At 44.9% G+C, this 15,652-nt stretch overlaps 1 protein-coding gene across 1 annotated transcript in view; it reads left to right on the top strand.

Annotated features, from left to right (window-relative positions):
- Positions 1–8,488: 8,488 nt before the first annotated feature.
- The window catches only part of ENG (endoglin), a 45,708-nt gene continuing 38,544 nt past the window's right edge, over positions 8,489–15,652 (top strand). Inside the window, exon 1 of the mRNA XM_069986553.1 lies at positions 8,489–8,886. Coding sequence (XP_069842654.1) covers positions 8,832–8,886 — 55 coding nt within the window. The 5' untranslated portion in view covers positions 8,489–8,831. The remainder of the gene's footprint in view (positions 8,887–15,652) is intronic.

Below are 15,652 nucleotides of genomic sequence, written 5' to 3'. Positions count from 1 at the left end.
ATGTGCCTGCACTTACACTCAGCTATACACACTGCTGCTATAATGTGCCTGCACTTACACTCAGCTATACACACTGCTGCTATAATGTGCCTGCACTTACACTCAGCTATACACACTGCTGCTATAATGTGCCTGCACCCACACTCAGCTATACACACTGCTTCTTTAATGTGCCTGCACCCACACTCAGCTATACACACTGCTGCTATAATGTGCCTGCACCCACACTCAGCTATACACACTGCTGCTATAATGTGCCTGCACTTACACTCAGCTATACACACTGCTGCTATAATGTGCCTGCACTTACACTCAGCTATACACACTGCTGCTATGTGCCTGCACTTACACTCAGCTATACACACTGCTTCTTTAATGTGCCTGCACCCACACTCAGCTATACACACTGCTGCTATAATGTACCTGCACTTACACTCAGCTATACACACTGCTGTATAGAATGAGCATTGTCACTGTCCTCCTGCACAGCTCCTCCTGCTTCTCTATTCTAGCCTGTTGAACTGCATTATGGGGATCTGCAGTTCCATCCATCTACAAACTGCTGCTGTTTTATGCACTTACTATACAGTATACTCCACATGCTGGTTGCTATACTGTACAGTATCTTATAATATCACATATTCAGCTGTTTCTCATTGTTTGTTTGATCTGTTCTACATGTTATTTAGAATATTAAAACATCATTATTTTTAGGGTGTGGAACCAATTGTCTGCATTTCAATGATACGATATGGGAAAATTTCCTTTTGTTTAAGAGTTTTTTCGGATTACATTGGATTATTGTGTGTGTACTGCATCATGTATACTGCACAGGGGAGTATTATTACTATATGGGGGCACAGGAGGGCATTATTACCATGTAGAGTTAAACATCGGCACATAGTAAATGGAGTCAAACGGCATCCGGCGCCATTCGCTGTGTAGTGCCGCTGCTGCCTGTCAGTGACTGATCAGTTATCCTGCAGTTATAGCTCATCAGGATACTGTGTCTGGAAACCCCCTTTATATTGAGAGAAACTCTGCGGAGACAAGTAGGAGAAGCCCCCAAAACGGTCCGTGATGAATGGAGAGGATTGTCAGGGGGGATGTCATTGTCAGGAGAAAACAATGTGGTTTTAGAGGCGAACAACAAGTCAATGTAACCACAGCTTTATCCCCTCCAGCTGATGGGTTATGGGTAGGACGGGCTCCTGACAGCAAGCAGAGATATTGAAATGCAAAGATGCCAGGATGGACTATATCCATAGTGTGTGTCAGTCTTATATCCCCCCCCCAAGATGTCTCCATAAGGAAGGAAGGAGGAGTGCTGACATTGCTGATTCCTGTATAGAAATCTATCATCGTATATATATATATATATATATATATATATATATATATATATAGTGTATATTACTGGATGGCCCACAATCCTGTCTGCCCGCTGGCGATTAGTCAGCTGTCTCGTGTCTGTATATGACGTATTTCCCCGTCGTCCATGTTTTCTTGTATACATACAGCAGCAGCCATGTGCCCCCCCCCTCCCTCGTGTCTCTTGACTTATTTGGATAGGACGCAGTTATAAGGGACGCAGACAGGGCACTTCCTGACCCTTAGCTGTCGCCAGTCATATGTTGGGTGACAGACGGGAAATGCCCCCTGCCATTTATTCCTATTGTAAGTTACTTGCACAATTATATCCCAAAAATATCTGTCTCTCTGTTTCCTGCATGGAGCATGTTCAGACCAGCAACGTCTCCCAAACCACTCGAGGCCACCCAGATTGGAGGGCCCGGGCGAGTGGTGGGGTCCCTGGTCCGCTGTGCAGTGAGGTCATGGATTTGTAAGTGTGCGGCCATCTCTCCATCTCTGGCTCGGTTCTGGACTCTCGGACCCTCCTTTGTACTGTTCGCCTTGCGTGTCACCTGCTATTGTTTGCTATGTGCCATATTGTTTAGGGAACTGCTTTCTAATGTTTACTTAAAGTGTAAATTTAGGTTTCTAGAAATGGGAACTTTCATGCGGCAGACGTGTGAATCCCCCCCTCCTCCTCCGACCCCCCGCTGCATCTCATATGTGAAATCAGTCTTTTTCCTCTTGTTCCAATAAGAAAGGCGACAGAAAGCGGAGAGAATTTGTTTGGGTTTCTTTTTATCATCAGATTTTTATTTTATTCTATTAATTTTATTGTGTGGATTATTAGACAGACTGAACAAACGGAACGGGAAAACTAGTCTAGCACTACTATATCTGTAGCAGAGCTGAATTTGTTATTTTACTTGCTGGAGTGCGTTATAACAACACGGTAGATTATATGGATTGGCCCATCTAGACAATCCCTTACCAATGTACTTTATTACGCCTTATGGACAATGATAGCCAGCTGGTCCTGCTGAGATCATAGGTGTATGGGGTCATTATGTAACTTGTATATACCCTGTTTCCCCGAAAACAAGACATCCCCTGAAAATAAGACCTAGTAGAGGTTTTGCTGAATTGCTAAATATAAGGCCTCCCCCAAAAGTAATACCTAGCAAAATTTTTATTTGGAAGCATGGCCGCCGAAAAGAACACCAGGGCATACAGCTGTTTTTAGCCCACCGCCATTGTCCCCTACCTTCACTGTCCTTTGCAGAGCAGCTGCATGCAGGACATGAAGACCGTCACCTGATATCAACCCCAATATTCACTACCCTGGCGGTCACTTGTAAATGTGTAGGCAAGGCATCAAGAGGCCCGCCATCCCCGTTGTCCCCTACCGCCAGATGTAGAGCTGCACACATGCCGTTATCCCATTCCCGGCCACCATACCGTCCACTGTCCCCGCTGTGCTGTATGAGTGTGCTGTGGTGAGCTCCCCCTTGTGGCTGGAAGCTGCAATACCGCTGTACAAGTGGTCCAGGAACTGCTGTGAGAGCTTGTTACAGACTCCAGACTGTACAGTATATGATAAATTCTTAATCATTTTAATCATTTTTGACACGTCAGAAGTACTGTATTTTAAAGTGACAGTAATGCTTTGGCCTATATAATATCTCCTATACAGTACACACACACACAAAGAAGAAGATATCCCACCCCTCTATATCTCTAGAGCACCCTCAGAATAAGCAGCAGTATGAAGGACGTTATAGAGACTAAACTGTGAAACAAGCCCTGGGGTGAGATGAAATAGTCACTCTAAACTCCTCTATTCTCTCTGCAGTCTGTCTGATTCTGGCTTTGTGCAGCCGCCACCACCCACCTCTAATCAGGAATTAATAAGCTATTTATTTTCTCATTTCTAGGATTCATGGGGCCCCATAGCAAAAACCCTTGATGCCACCCTCTCCCCCATACACATACTTACCTGGCCCAACACAGTCCCCCGCCTTCCTTCGTACTCCGAGCACCTCATGCGCCAGGAAGCTGGGAGAACAAACCCCCAGGGAATGCAGTGGGCTAAGTGAGTATGTGTATTGGGGGAAGAGGGGGGGTGTCTCTTTTTGGCTGGAGGTGCAAGACTGCCTTTGGCCACAAGATAGACTGTCAGGGCAGGAAACTGGAATGGGACAACTGATGGGAGATCAGGAGCCCCTGGAGTCCCAGTGTGGGCTGGAGCAGAATATGGTAGTTTGGGTGCCTTTGGGCCCCCCTGGGAATCCTGGTCAGACACCCAGACTGCACATATTATGGTATAATTCACTAGTGTATACAAGTCCTCATACACACAAATAGGCATATCACGGAGGCACACAAATATGCACACACAATACACATACATCTAAACATACTAACATACTGGACACATGACATAAATACACAATAGATGTGCGAACACATATATACACACAGGCACATTACATGGATTCACAAATATGCAAAAACACAAAAATTACACAAACACATAAAGATGACATCAATAGTACTAACATTCACACAAACAGACACATGACGACACAGATGCACAAACGCATACAGACATTACACAAATGTGCACACCAGGGCCGGCTCCAGGTTTTTATGGGCCCCCGCGCGGCAGAGCCTCAGCAGGCTCCTCATCCACCCACTATGTACCTATCATCCACATACTATGCACAATCACTTTAGATGCCACCAACATACACAAACACACATTAATGACAGACACTGACTGACTGACACCAACACTGACTGACACTGACACACTCAGACACTGACACAGAGCAGTTACAGCTCAGGCCACTCTCCACTGTAAATTTGAGGAGCATCAGGTCATGTGATCAGGTCCTTCACCCTTTTTCTCTCCCTGTGCAGGTCCTGCTCTATCACCTGTGTGTTCTGATATTCAGCCCCTTACCCTGCACTACGGTGAGGGGGCAGAACATTAGAACATCGGGCCCCCCTCTAACCCTCTCTGGGCTTCTAGAGGTGCTGTGGGCCCCAGCACTTGCCCGGGTAAGCCCTGTGCTGACACTGGTCCTGATGCACACTCACACATTTACTATTTTTGCTAAACAGGAAACTCCAGGGATGTCTTCTTGTGAAGTCTCCTCTTCCTCTTCTTCCAGCCTGAATATGGAACCTGCAGCCCCTCCCCCTCCTCACCGACTGCAGAGCTGTATACAGGAGGGGGGCACTGTAGGAAAGGGGGTCAGGAGAGGAGGGGGCCTGCACAGTGAGTGCAGGGGAAGGGACAGGCCCCCTGATTTTAGCTCAGTAATAGAGCGGGCCTAACTGCCTTGCAAAGGGCCCATTCTCTTAATAAATATTAATGCAACTATTGCCCTGCTGTCAGTGCCAAAGCTAGTACCAGCAGGGTGGCCCTGACGCACCGGCCCCGTAGCAGTTGCCTGGTCTGCCTCCACGGTATCTGCGCCACTGTTTCCGACCTTACCTTTTTGTGGGATGTTTTTTTTTTTGTTTGTTTTTTTTTTATCAGCATCCTTTTGGGATACCTGTAACTTACTACCTATTATGAACTCTTTCAGTGAAAAGGGGACGGAATGCAATCATTTTTAAATTTACACAGGTGTTTACAGGTGTTGCTTTTTGATGGATTTAACATTTTTATTAGTCTATCAAAGGAGCTGAATGAAGGCTTGTTCTTTGCAGGATAACTTGTAGTTTTATTGGTCGGTACATATGTCTTTTTAATTGGGGTGGGGCGAGCAAAAAAACAGCAATTCTAGCAATTTTATTTTAGTTTTGGTCTTTATGGTGTTCATTATTCTGAAGTATTGTGATCATTTTATAACTCAAGTTGTTATGGCTACACTAATAGAAATTATGGAGGTTTGGGGGATATTTTTTCTTACACTTTTTTCCATTAAAAATGTTTTATAAGGAAAAATTTTGTAAGAATCTTTTTATTACTGTTTGTTGTCAAACAAGCAGACTTAAACCTGAGATGCGTAGACATTGCACTACATCTGACCATCAGGAATTGTAGAGACCACCAGGGTAGCTTCATTCAATGATGATGATGTCCAGGTAAGACTACCAATGAGAAGAAAACTCTACAACATGAATTGCTTCACATCGGATATCAAACATTGGATTTGAGGATAAGTGGAATCGGCCCCCAAGCTCTGCATGTAACTGTGGCCTCCTGGGAAGTGACCCTACTTAGTGGGAATGCTGCTTCCCTGGATTATTCATATAATCCCCATACACGGCTTCCTTTCAGGCTGAACATCACTTTACATGAATCATTTCAGTTATATTGTTCCAGTATGGACAAAATCCCCCTGAAACTCGCCGCTCCACACGCTTTTCATTATCTAGATAACTTTAACCATATAGGATCCAATCCAGATCTCTTGAACCATAGGTATAACTTGTAGTTCCTGGACCCCAGTGCAAGCATCTGTTACAAGGACCTCACTGGTGTACCCTGACATGGAACACTTTACTCAGATGAGGCACATTCAGCTTGGCAGTTACAGTAAACATATTTAAAGGGAACCTGTCACCATGAAAATGCTGTATGATCTATCAGTCTCATGTTATAGAGCAGGAAGAGCTGAATAGATTGATATATATATATTTGTGGGAGAAGATTCTGTATGAGGGATCCTATCACTTAGTGACACCGCCCACTGGACTCTTGAGAATAAAAAAAGCAGAGATCTCAATCAATAAATTAGAAGTTATACTGAATCGTTCCCCATTAAGATATATATCAATGTCATCAGCTTCTCCTGCTCTATATCATGATGCTGGTAGATTAGATAGCATTTTCATGGTGAAAGGTTCCCTTTAAGCTCACAATGTTGAGCAGTCCTCACTTGGAGGCATACTTGAATAACTAAGCTGGATAATCACACAATACATGGAATCCCTGCTATCTGCTCAGGAAATTATTTTACCAGCTTTACGCGATGAGCAGACGCACATAAATATTGATGGAACCACGCTGCCTGATATACACTGTCATTATATCTTCTCTTCCTTCTATAAAGGAAATCCTCTTTAAAGCTCCAAGCTAAAAGGTGATAAAATTAAACAGCACAATGCAATGGGAATCATCCAGCAATTAGATACCATTGTTCTTCTTAAAGGGCAAGTCTATCTAACACCCATGTTGACATTGTCATTGGCAGAATATGTCATTGGTGGGAATTCATGATCTACAGAGCTTGTCGGAAATTTCTGTCACTCAACATAGGTCAACAATCCATCTACTCCTTCTCCTACACCAACTCCACTTGACCATTCTTATACAGGTCAATTCACCCGGTCCAGCCAGACCTCCAACCCAACAAGTTGCCAGCACCTTTCCAGCCCTTGGCTCCCATTTTTGACAGGTTTGGCCATAGCTCCCAATAAATAAAGGCCCTATAACAGGGGGTGATTATAGGACGAACAGACTCACATTTCCCTATGCAATCTAGGTCTATTGACCAGGCCATTCCGACCAGCAGAAAAATCATGGCATTTAGCCGCCCAGCTACCTGTGTAATATGAAATGTGCAGCCAAAGCCAGGAAAACGGCGAGTGTACAATCCAACAATCGCACCCTGTAAAGCTTTACAGAGTGGTGATCATTTACATACAAGATCTGGTATTCTAATATGTCCATAAAGTTGCATATACACATGATAGTAAGGTCAACTGAACCACTGGTGCTGTCTAGAGCACCTGAGTAAGTCACTCTTTCAGGTTATCAAGTAGGAGATGTAGTATTCTGTTTTCCCCACTAGGTGCCACCACTGTTCTTGTGTCTCCTATGCACAGCTGAAGCTAAGGGTTAACTGTTCTGTACTTTGTATTTGTGTACTGACCAGTCACAGGTGCGCTTTTCTCTAAACCTATCCCATCTTTCCTCTCTCTCCCACACACTCAGCCCCACCACTCACAAGAGGGTATGAAAATACCCTTGAAGAATGAATTAGTTCCTGGTGGGAGGAAGTTCCGAAAGTTAGTAGTTGAAGGTCTAAGCAGCCAAAAGTGCAGGGCAGTCTCCTGAAACAAGAGGAACTGACCCCAGTAGGACAAAGCTACCAGGAAAAAAAGGTCTATGTACCCTACTGCGCAGGATGAATGGAAAGTCTCAGCAACCTGCTACACCCAGATAACTGACAACTGGGACTCGTATTACCCACCTAGGACGGGTATCTCGCAAGTAGGCGGCATAGGCGGTTCAGGGCCACAACTGGCATCCGTGAATATGAGTATCACTTACTATTTGGGTAGGGCTCCTCTGGAAACTCCTTTCCTCTCCCTTTTCTCTACAAAGCACCAACTCTTACAAGCACTTACAGTGGCGTATCTCTCCAAGAACCAAAGTATCAGGTAGTTGAAAGCCAACATGCCTGATCCTTCTCCCATCATCTGTTGGGGAGAGTTGGGGTCCGCCATAGACACTAGTCGGTCAGCTGGTCCCTTAGAGGTCACCTTGATCACTATGCTGTGGCTCATAGCACTTCATAACCCCACTAGGGGTGCCCATACACTATAGATGATGCACCATTACAATCGGTTTGTAAGACTTTTGTCCATCCTCCCATGAACATGTTCCCAGTCCTCTGTAAGCCATATGACGCTCTTATTTTGTGAGCAATGCAAAACTATACGTCGGGTTTCTTACCAATCGTCTTTGGTAGCATTTCTACCCATAAACAGGGAGGTAACGCTCCATCCACTGAGCCAAAACAGTGACAAATTCCAGGCAAATATAACATTAATCAAATGGCGATAACATCATCATCCGCATACCAGACGGACTATTACCCAGACGGTACGGGGACTTTGGAGGCCTGGATTTCTGCTACCTATCATTAGATACATCTGGGTCTATTGTAAAGGTCCCATTGTCATGTCAGCCTACATGAATAACAGAGCGACACTTCAAAAGTAGTGACAAAAACTTCACGTTCATCCACCATGGGGGGCCTAGCCTTAACTCCCATACACCCTGCCTTCTGGACGTGTGTTCGGAGGAGGGGGGTCTGTTTTTCTGGTATTCGGGCTCCTTGGAGAATTTCTTTACTTGTGTAAAAGGCATTTCCTCCTCAGTGCTATCCAGCTGCATAAGACCTCCCTAGTCCCGGCGTGTTTCCTGGACAGAGCTCATCAGACGGTGCTGCCTGTCAGAGCGGAGCACAGCAATCTGGACAGCTGTCCACTCCACATCTCCTCCATCTTTTCTGACTTCACCCACTTCCCCTCTCTCAGCCTTTATCTCTCTCTCCTTCTGCTTATAAACAGCCCGTCTTCTCGAGAGGAACAAAATCTGGATTTCTGTCACCGTCTGACTGCCCCCAGCTCCGTGTCTGCCCGTCCTGCCCTCGTCTTACTTTGCCGCTCGCTCGGAGCTTGGTCTGAGCCGGCACTCCTGGACACGGGCTAAGAGAGGACGACCGAGGAAGATGAAGGTCCTACGGATAATTCTTCTTGTTCTCTGTCTCCGAGTGGGACATTCAGGTAAGTCTGTATCACTGACGGAAGTGATATCTATTATTATAGTTTATTCTTTTATATAGCGGTGACATATTCCACAGCGCTGTACAGAGAATGCCTAGGCTTTGCTTCTCTATCTCGAAAATGGAAACCAATTCATATAAAGCCATCACCCATACATATACCTATCTATCTATAGCTGCGGTGTCAATGCACATTCTGACCCACAGAGCCTACAGTCTAATAATGGCCTTATTCATCCCAACTCTCCTCATCCTACTCCTTAAAGCCACAATAACCTTATGCTTTGTCTATAGACGTTGGGTTGGTCCGGTAGGAGTATTATGGCTACAACATCTGCACTAGAACTTGAGGTGGAAATGAGTCAATGAAATGTAAGTGACTGTTGTCCAGATGTGATAGGGCTACTATCCCGGTACTACTACTCCCAGCATTATATGGTGGTTATATTTTCCATTCAGTCATTTTTTCCATTCTGTTGGGATGGAGACAGTAACATACTGTAGTTCCCTTCTGGACCTTCTCCTAGACCAGGCATGGGGAACCTTTGACCTTCCAGCTGTTGCAAAACTACAATTCCCATCATGCATGGACAGTCGAAGCTAAAGCTTGAGTCATGTTTTTTCATTCTGTTGGGATGGAGACACTATTGTAGTTCATTGCTGGACCCTCTCCTAGATCAGGGATGGGGAACCTCCGACCCTCCAACCAGTGTCGGACTGAGGTATCAGGGGCTTACCAGAGGAAATTAACCTGGGGCCCACCAATGAAGAACCAGTGAGACACTACTTGTGCAGTTTTTAAAGTTGGGGGCCTACCGGAGGATTCTCCAGTCCTCCGGTGGGCCAGTCCACCACTGCCTCCAGCAGCTAAAGCTTTGGCTGTCCATGCATGATGGGAATTGTAGTTTCGCAACAGCCAGAGGGTGGAAGGTTCCCCATCCCTGTCCTAGGACCTCTTCCTTGTAATATGGATTCAATTTGTACTTAACTATCTCCCGGGACTTGTAGTTCATAAGATCTTGTGAGAAATATGTTGTTGAGTTAAACAGTCCCAGGGTTTTGGAAGGACGATTACCATCAAGTCAAAGAAATACCCAGGAGGACCATGCTATGCATGCAAACAGATGGTTGTTAGCTTGGGAGGAATTTTTAGTTTTTTTTTTGTTGCCTGTAAAGGCAAAACAGGAACCAAATACTTTAAATTAAGAACATAAGAAGTAAAAACAGGAACAAAATGCTTAAAGCTAAGAACATTGCAGTTCACTGACCTTTGGGATGAAGTTTGTTGGTTGAACTTTAACATATATCTGGTTCCTCAGTTCTGTACATTCTCTTGTGAAGAAGTCAAGATAACTTGTAGTTCAAGAGCCCAATGGTTAGATTCAGTCTCCAGGTGATGTTGGGTGGACTATAACCTGTGCTGCAGGACTACTACTCCCAGCATGTCCTGGTAGTTTTACAACCAGATGTAGAACACTTAACCATTCTGGATGATCCCATTGAATCCTAATCTCCTGCATGGGACAACCCAACAAATTTGCAATGATGTTTTCCAATGTGTCCATTAGAGATGAGCGCAACTGGAGCACTCGGCTCCCATCGTTCGGCATTTGATTACCGATGGCTGTATCCATGTTTTTCAGGACTCCCTAGGGCGGCATCCAACTTTTCTAGCCACCGGTATTCAAATGCCAAACGATCGGACTCGAGCATGCTCCAGTTGCTCTCATCTCTATCAACCATATCTCACAATGGTGGTCCCCAACAAGTGGTGGTCTTGCAGTAGAGAACCATTAACAACCACAATGTTTAAGGTTCTATGCCCCAATGCAACTAAAGCTGGCCATATGCATTAGATGGAATTCTGGAAATTTCTGGAAAAAGAATCTAATGTATTGAGGATATGGGAAAGGGGAAGAAAGGGTCAGGTCTGTGGAATTTCAACATTCCTGATCCTTTCATTGCGCCAGAGTCGATGCTAGTGGTGTCGTAAGACCATGGTGTCATGTATCTCCAAGAAAAAAAAGAGAAGATATTGGCCTGGATAGATATGATAGCCAAATCTCGAGGATTGAAGGGCGTTACATCCTTAAAATATTAAACAGATTTTCTGGCCTGTTATAAATCAAGTTATTTGGGGCACCAACTCAATGAAGAAGGTGGCATAAGGTTGTATGTTTATCTACGCGTCATGTGCAACGTTTCAATCTCACAATGAGATGTTTTTCAAGGCTCAAAGTACAATATTGTTCAACCTTATACTGAAGTGCAATCTTCTTCTTTTTTGAGTTTGTGCCTGGGTCTGTGGACCCACTGGAGCTATAATGCCATTCAACAATACATTGTTTAGTTATTTGTGGCATAAAGTTGTATACCCTAATGTGGCCCTCGAGAACAGGTCCACTCAACTCTCCACGATGGTTATGGGAATCTTACATGGCCATGGATGGACAAGTGTAAATCAATAGATGTTCTGGGTGCATAGAGAAGGAAATCTGTAGAAGCAGATTTTTGGCCTGATCATTTCCACCATGTCCATGGATGGAGAAGGCCTGAGTTCATGACCAACAATCTTCATGTGGACAGCCACTCACACATAGCTTTAATTCAAGGAAAGATTTACTGACTTAAAGATCAAACTCCACAAGTGCATTACATGATACGGCACTGATCGCTTTAAAATGTTCACTGTGTGGTCTGTATTTGTGAAATTTTGCCTTACTTCCATAAATCTTTCCTTGGACATGAGGGATGGTCGGCATACTTACCTACTGACCTTGAATGGCTTTCCCTGACACGTGCATCACATTTTTCTAGGAGTACTTTTACCTTGCTCTTCAGGTTTTTGTCCATGTTTCACTTATGAGTCTTCCACCAACTTACCCAGCATCCTCCTCCATCTTTGGTCTTTTTCTCCCACTTTCTCAGCTGGACTGAACCTACCCCTATCCCCATCACATGTTGATGGCTTAAAGGGGCATCTTACAACTTGTCCACAGGAAATTCCATTATTGCATATCTGGGATATCTGGAAAAAAGGGCTAAGGCCCCCCATTAGATGATTCCTACCATTACATGGACTGTAGGTGGGCCTTTGCGGCATTTCTTCACCAGATCTTCACCACATCTATACTATTGTATACTGTATGTAGCTGGCTGTGGTGGGCAATGGAAAGTGTCTTGGTGAGGTGAGGACTTTGGCTAAAGCACCGTCTTCCTATCCTTCCAGCAGGGCCAGCATTGTCTACAGCCTGTGTGGTCTTCTGGCGTTCTCCATGGTGTAGATATCGCTGTCACACTTTGCAGCCAAGCGTTACAGAAACACAGGATGCAACCGCAAATAATAAACAGCTTGTCCAAAATGGGCCCCTATTTCCTGTTGACGTGAAAACATTGTATAGTGTTATACAGTATGTGACTTTTTCCATTTTTACTTTAGTGACTCCTATAAATAGCAGCGTGTCTCCTCCAGGCCTCCTTCCTTTTTACCAGTGTTACCAAGATGAGAAACCAGGAGCCATTTACCAACATGTGACACAGTCATTGACTATAGCTTCATATATAGTAGAAGGACCACCTAAAATTCATGTGGTCTTCAAGAGGGGTGGTCTTCCAAAGCAGAGGGCCCAGTCATAGCTAGGTTCTTCCTTGGCACCCAGTCACCTGTAGATATGCCCTCGTAAACATTCTGCTTGGGTAATGTTTGGTCAAGGTCATGGGTGGTCTTCTCAAATAGAAGAGGAGGTCCTCGAGACGAGCATTAAAATGTCCATAGGAAATGGGATTAATAATGGTGGTTGGATTAATCATCTGTTAACTGGGGCAAACTGGTCAGCACTTAATGTCCAGATAATTGTACAACTAAAGCCGCCATACACATAAGAAAGATAAGAAAGTTCTTCTGATCCCCCATAGTCATGTATTCTCAGCTTTGAAAGAGAAGGGGGAAGGGGGCACTGCAAGACACCTCTGACAGTCCCCTATGTAAAAAAAAATCAAACTGGGACAGCACTGGAAAAAATCAAGAATGTTTAGATGGGGTGCACGTCTCACCGCACAGGACCCTTCCGTTCGGCTTCAATCCAATAGGAAACGTAGGAGACAACACTTCTTGTGAAAAAACGTGATTTTTTTATTCACGTCAGACGCAACGTTTCGGCCTGAGAAAGGCTGAAGTACCAGCCGAAACATTGCGTCTGATTTGAATAAAAAAAAAAAATCATGTTTTTTCACAAGAAGTGCTGTCTCCTACGTTTACTATTAGTCCCCTATGTAAGTCATGGCACATTTGCAGCGGACAGCGGCTATAGTGGAAACTGCAGTCACATGAGTTTTATAATAGATGTGCATGAGGAATAAGATGGTTGCACAACTTCTTACACTTAGAGATCTGGCAGCATATGATTTAGGCCATGTGATTCTCCAGCAATTCAGATCATAAGTCATAGAAGCTCAGAACTCAGGTCAGCAAAGAGGGGGGCTTTCTCACGTATACTAATTCAAAGCTGAGCATGCATGTGTATGGGGGGATCGCGGCTGAGAAGGCACATGTATGGAGGGGGTTGGGGCTGAGCAGGCACATATATGGGGGATCAAGTGTGAGCATGCATGTGTATGTGGGGGATCAGGACTGAGCATGTACATGTATGTGGAGGATCAGGACTGAGCATGTACATGTATGTGGAGGATCAAGTCTGAACATGCATGTGTATGTGGGGGATCAGGGCTGAACGTGCATGTGTATGTGGGGGATCAGGGCTGAACATGCATGTGTATATGGGGGATCAGGGCTGAACGTGCATGTGTATGTGGGGGATCAGGGCTGAACGTGCATGTGTATGTGGGGGATCAGGGCTGAACGTGCATGTGTATGTGGGGGATCAGGGCTGAACGTGCATGTGTATGTGGGGGATCAGGGCTGAACGTGCATGTGTATGTGGGGGATCAGGGCTGAACGTGCATGTGTATGGAGGTGGATCGGGGATGAGCATCCATGTGTATGAAGGGGAATAGGGTCTGAGCATGCATGTGTATGTGGGGGATCAGTGCTGGGCGTACATGGGTATGAAGGGGAATAGGGTCTGAGCATTCACATGTATGGAATGGGATCAGTGCTGGGCGTGCATGGGTATAGGGGTAGGGATCAGGGAAGCTGTAGGCTTAATGAGGTTCCTTAAATGTGTAGTAATAAGTTGCATTCATTCTCAGATGGACAACAATCGGGTTTAACCCATCACTACACCAACAGAATCTCAAACGCATAAAAAATCGTATCTGCATTCTTCCAGAAACAGCGCCACCTATGTCCACAGGCTGTGTGCAGAATTGCAACTCAATCAAATGCAATAGCATGGAAATAGTCCGCATGTCTAAGGACAAACCAATTCCATCTGTGTTATAAGAAGGGAATCTGACATCATTAGACAGGAGCGCCGTACGCTGCGGCTATGTGACTGATAGAGGATATGGAGGAGGGAGCGACATGCTGGAGCCAACGCAGCTTTAATTCTGCTGTAATTAATCAGATCATGTCAATGTATGGTCTGTGAGCTCTCCAGCAGATGTGAGGAAGGAAAGCCGTCCCATTCACTTCACTACAACCCAGCACAATAGAAAGTTACATAGTGGGTCACTGTAAAGACTACTCTTTTACTTACTATGGAGTATAGCTATAGAGCATGGGTCTCCAAACTGCGGCCCTCCAGCTGTTGCAAAACTACATTTCCCATCATGCCTAGACAGCCAAATCCAAAGCTTTAGCTGTTCAGGCATGATGGGAGTTGTGGTTTCGCAACAGCTGGAGGGCCGCAGTTTGGAGACCCATGCTATAGAGGGTGGCCAAACCACCTGCACCTGTATAAATGATAAATGCTAGGAGGTCCTGGGGTAGATTTTGCATTGGGGCCCATGTAAGCATAAAACTACCTATAAGATATATTAATATAATCTAGTATAAAGCCTGTGTCCTATAGGAAGCCGCCACAAGAGGAGTTTACAGCCCCGAGAAACTTGTTCCAAGCGCCGCGTCTGTCCGTCTGCCTGGCTCCATCCTGTTAACATTTATTGGGGGTTGAAGTGCTCTTCCATCCTGTTTCTTGCTCAGCTCTGAGGATTGGGAGTTTGCGCTCGCAGCTCTGGAGGAGACGGTCAGCGCTCACAGTTCCTGAGTCCTTTACATCAGAAAGACAGAGAATTATCAACAGGATTTTCACCATGCCAAAATTTGCTAGTTTTCTCCCCAAATGTACATTGTATAAAGTGTGTGTGGTTTGTATAAATTACATATAAAGGGAGAAATTGGGACACACTGCGGCGCAAATTCACATCTGCTAGGCACTGGCTGTAAGACCGAAACCGTTCTGGTTTTCCGCCATTGACGTATGACCAGAAGGCCGTTTGCTGTTTATAGGAGCCTTTGGGCTATCTATAGAGGAGCAGGATGTCATAAAATGTTCTGTCTCCTGAGACCAGGCAACCGCAAGGACTAGCTTTCCTTCAGAACAATAGCAACAAGCCGACCCCTGTCATGTATATTGTTTTTGACTACAGTCAGGCACCTCAGTCAATAGGCACCTTAAGACCTCCTTTGAGGTTATTCTTAAAGTAATTATCCAGGTTTAGAAAAATGTAGCTCCTTTCCTCCAAAAACAGCGTCATACCTGTCCTCAGATTAAGTGTGGGGTAACATCTCTACTCCATTCACTTTAATGAAACCGAGCTGCCAAGGACAAGGGAGGCGCTGTTTTTGGACGTTTTCTAAATGCGGA

The sequence above is a fragment of the Dendropsophus ebraccatus genome, chromosome 10 (assembly GCF_027789765.1).
Source record: "Dendropsophus ebraccatus isolate aDenEbr1 chromosome 10, aDenEbr1.pat, whole genome shotgun sequence".
Classification (NCBI taxonomy): Eukaryota; Metazoa; Chordata; class Amphibia; order Anura; family Hylidae; genus Dendropsophus; species Dendropsophus ebraccatus.
This window is presented reverse-complemented; position numbering and strand designations above follow the sequence as displayed.